Genomic DNA, 527 nt, shown 5'->3' with positions numbered 1-527 from the left:
CCCCCCCGCCGGTAATCCCCGCAGCAGGACATGGTGGATAACCCAGAGCTTGAAAACGCAGTTAGATAATCCATCCAATTTTCTACCCGTTTATCTCATGCAACACAAGCTGCTCCCAATCTGTGGATTTGCTGGGGAGTGTCCAACCGGAGCGGATGGGGAGGGGGGGCACACGTTCACTCCAAGACCCCCCTCCCTGCCTGCCTCAGCGCTTCTCTCCATTTTTCTCCCAGGTATGGACCGTGGGGTGAGGGAGACGGTGCTGGGCACCTTGGGGAAGGTGACGAGGTTGCGGATCCCCTCTGAGCTCCAGGATCTCACCCGGCGCTTCGGGGCGGCCTCGTGGAAGAGGAGTACGGAGGACCCAGAGAGCAAGCAGGTCCTGCTCAGGTACTCAGATGGCAACTACACCAGCTACATGCAGGAGCAAATTCACTTCAACAAGTCCGACTTCTCCCTGGAGATCCTCAACACAAGCCGGCAGGACAGGCAGCTCTACGAGGACATCCTTCGCAAGGGGGCCGGGG

General features: G+C 59.2%; 1 protein-coding gene across 1 annotated transcript in view; it reads left to right on the top strand.

The window, feature by feature from the left end:
* LOC104270360 (signaling lymphocytic activation molecule-like) overlaps window positions 1-527 on the top strand; it is a 10,179-nt gene that overhangs the window by 6,691 nt on the left and 2,961 nt on the right. The window contains exon 5 of the mRNA XM_009864692.1: window positions 234-512. Coding sequence (XP_009862994.1) covers window positions 234-512 — 279 coding nt within the window. The remainder of the gene's footprint in view (window positions 1-233; window positions 513-527) is intronic.

Source organism: Apaloderma vittatum, unplaced genomic scaffold (assembly GCF_000703405.1).
Source record: "Apaloderma vittatum isolate BGI_N311 unplaced genomic scaffold, ASM70340v1 scaffold27572, whole genome shotgun sequence".
Classification (NCBI taxonomy): domain Eukaryota; kingdom Metazoa; phylum Chordata; class Aves; order Trogoniformes; family Trogonidae; genus Apaloderma; species Apaloderma vittatum.
Note: the sequence above shows the minus strand (reverse complement) of the source record. Positions and strands in the feature narration are given on the sequence as shown.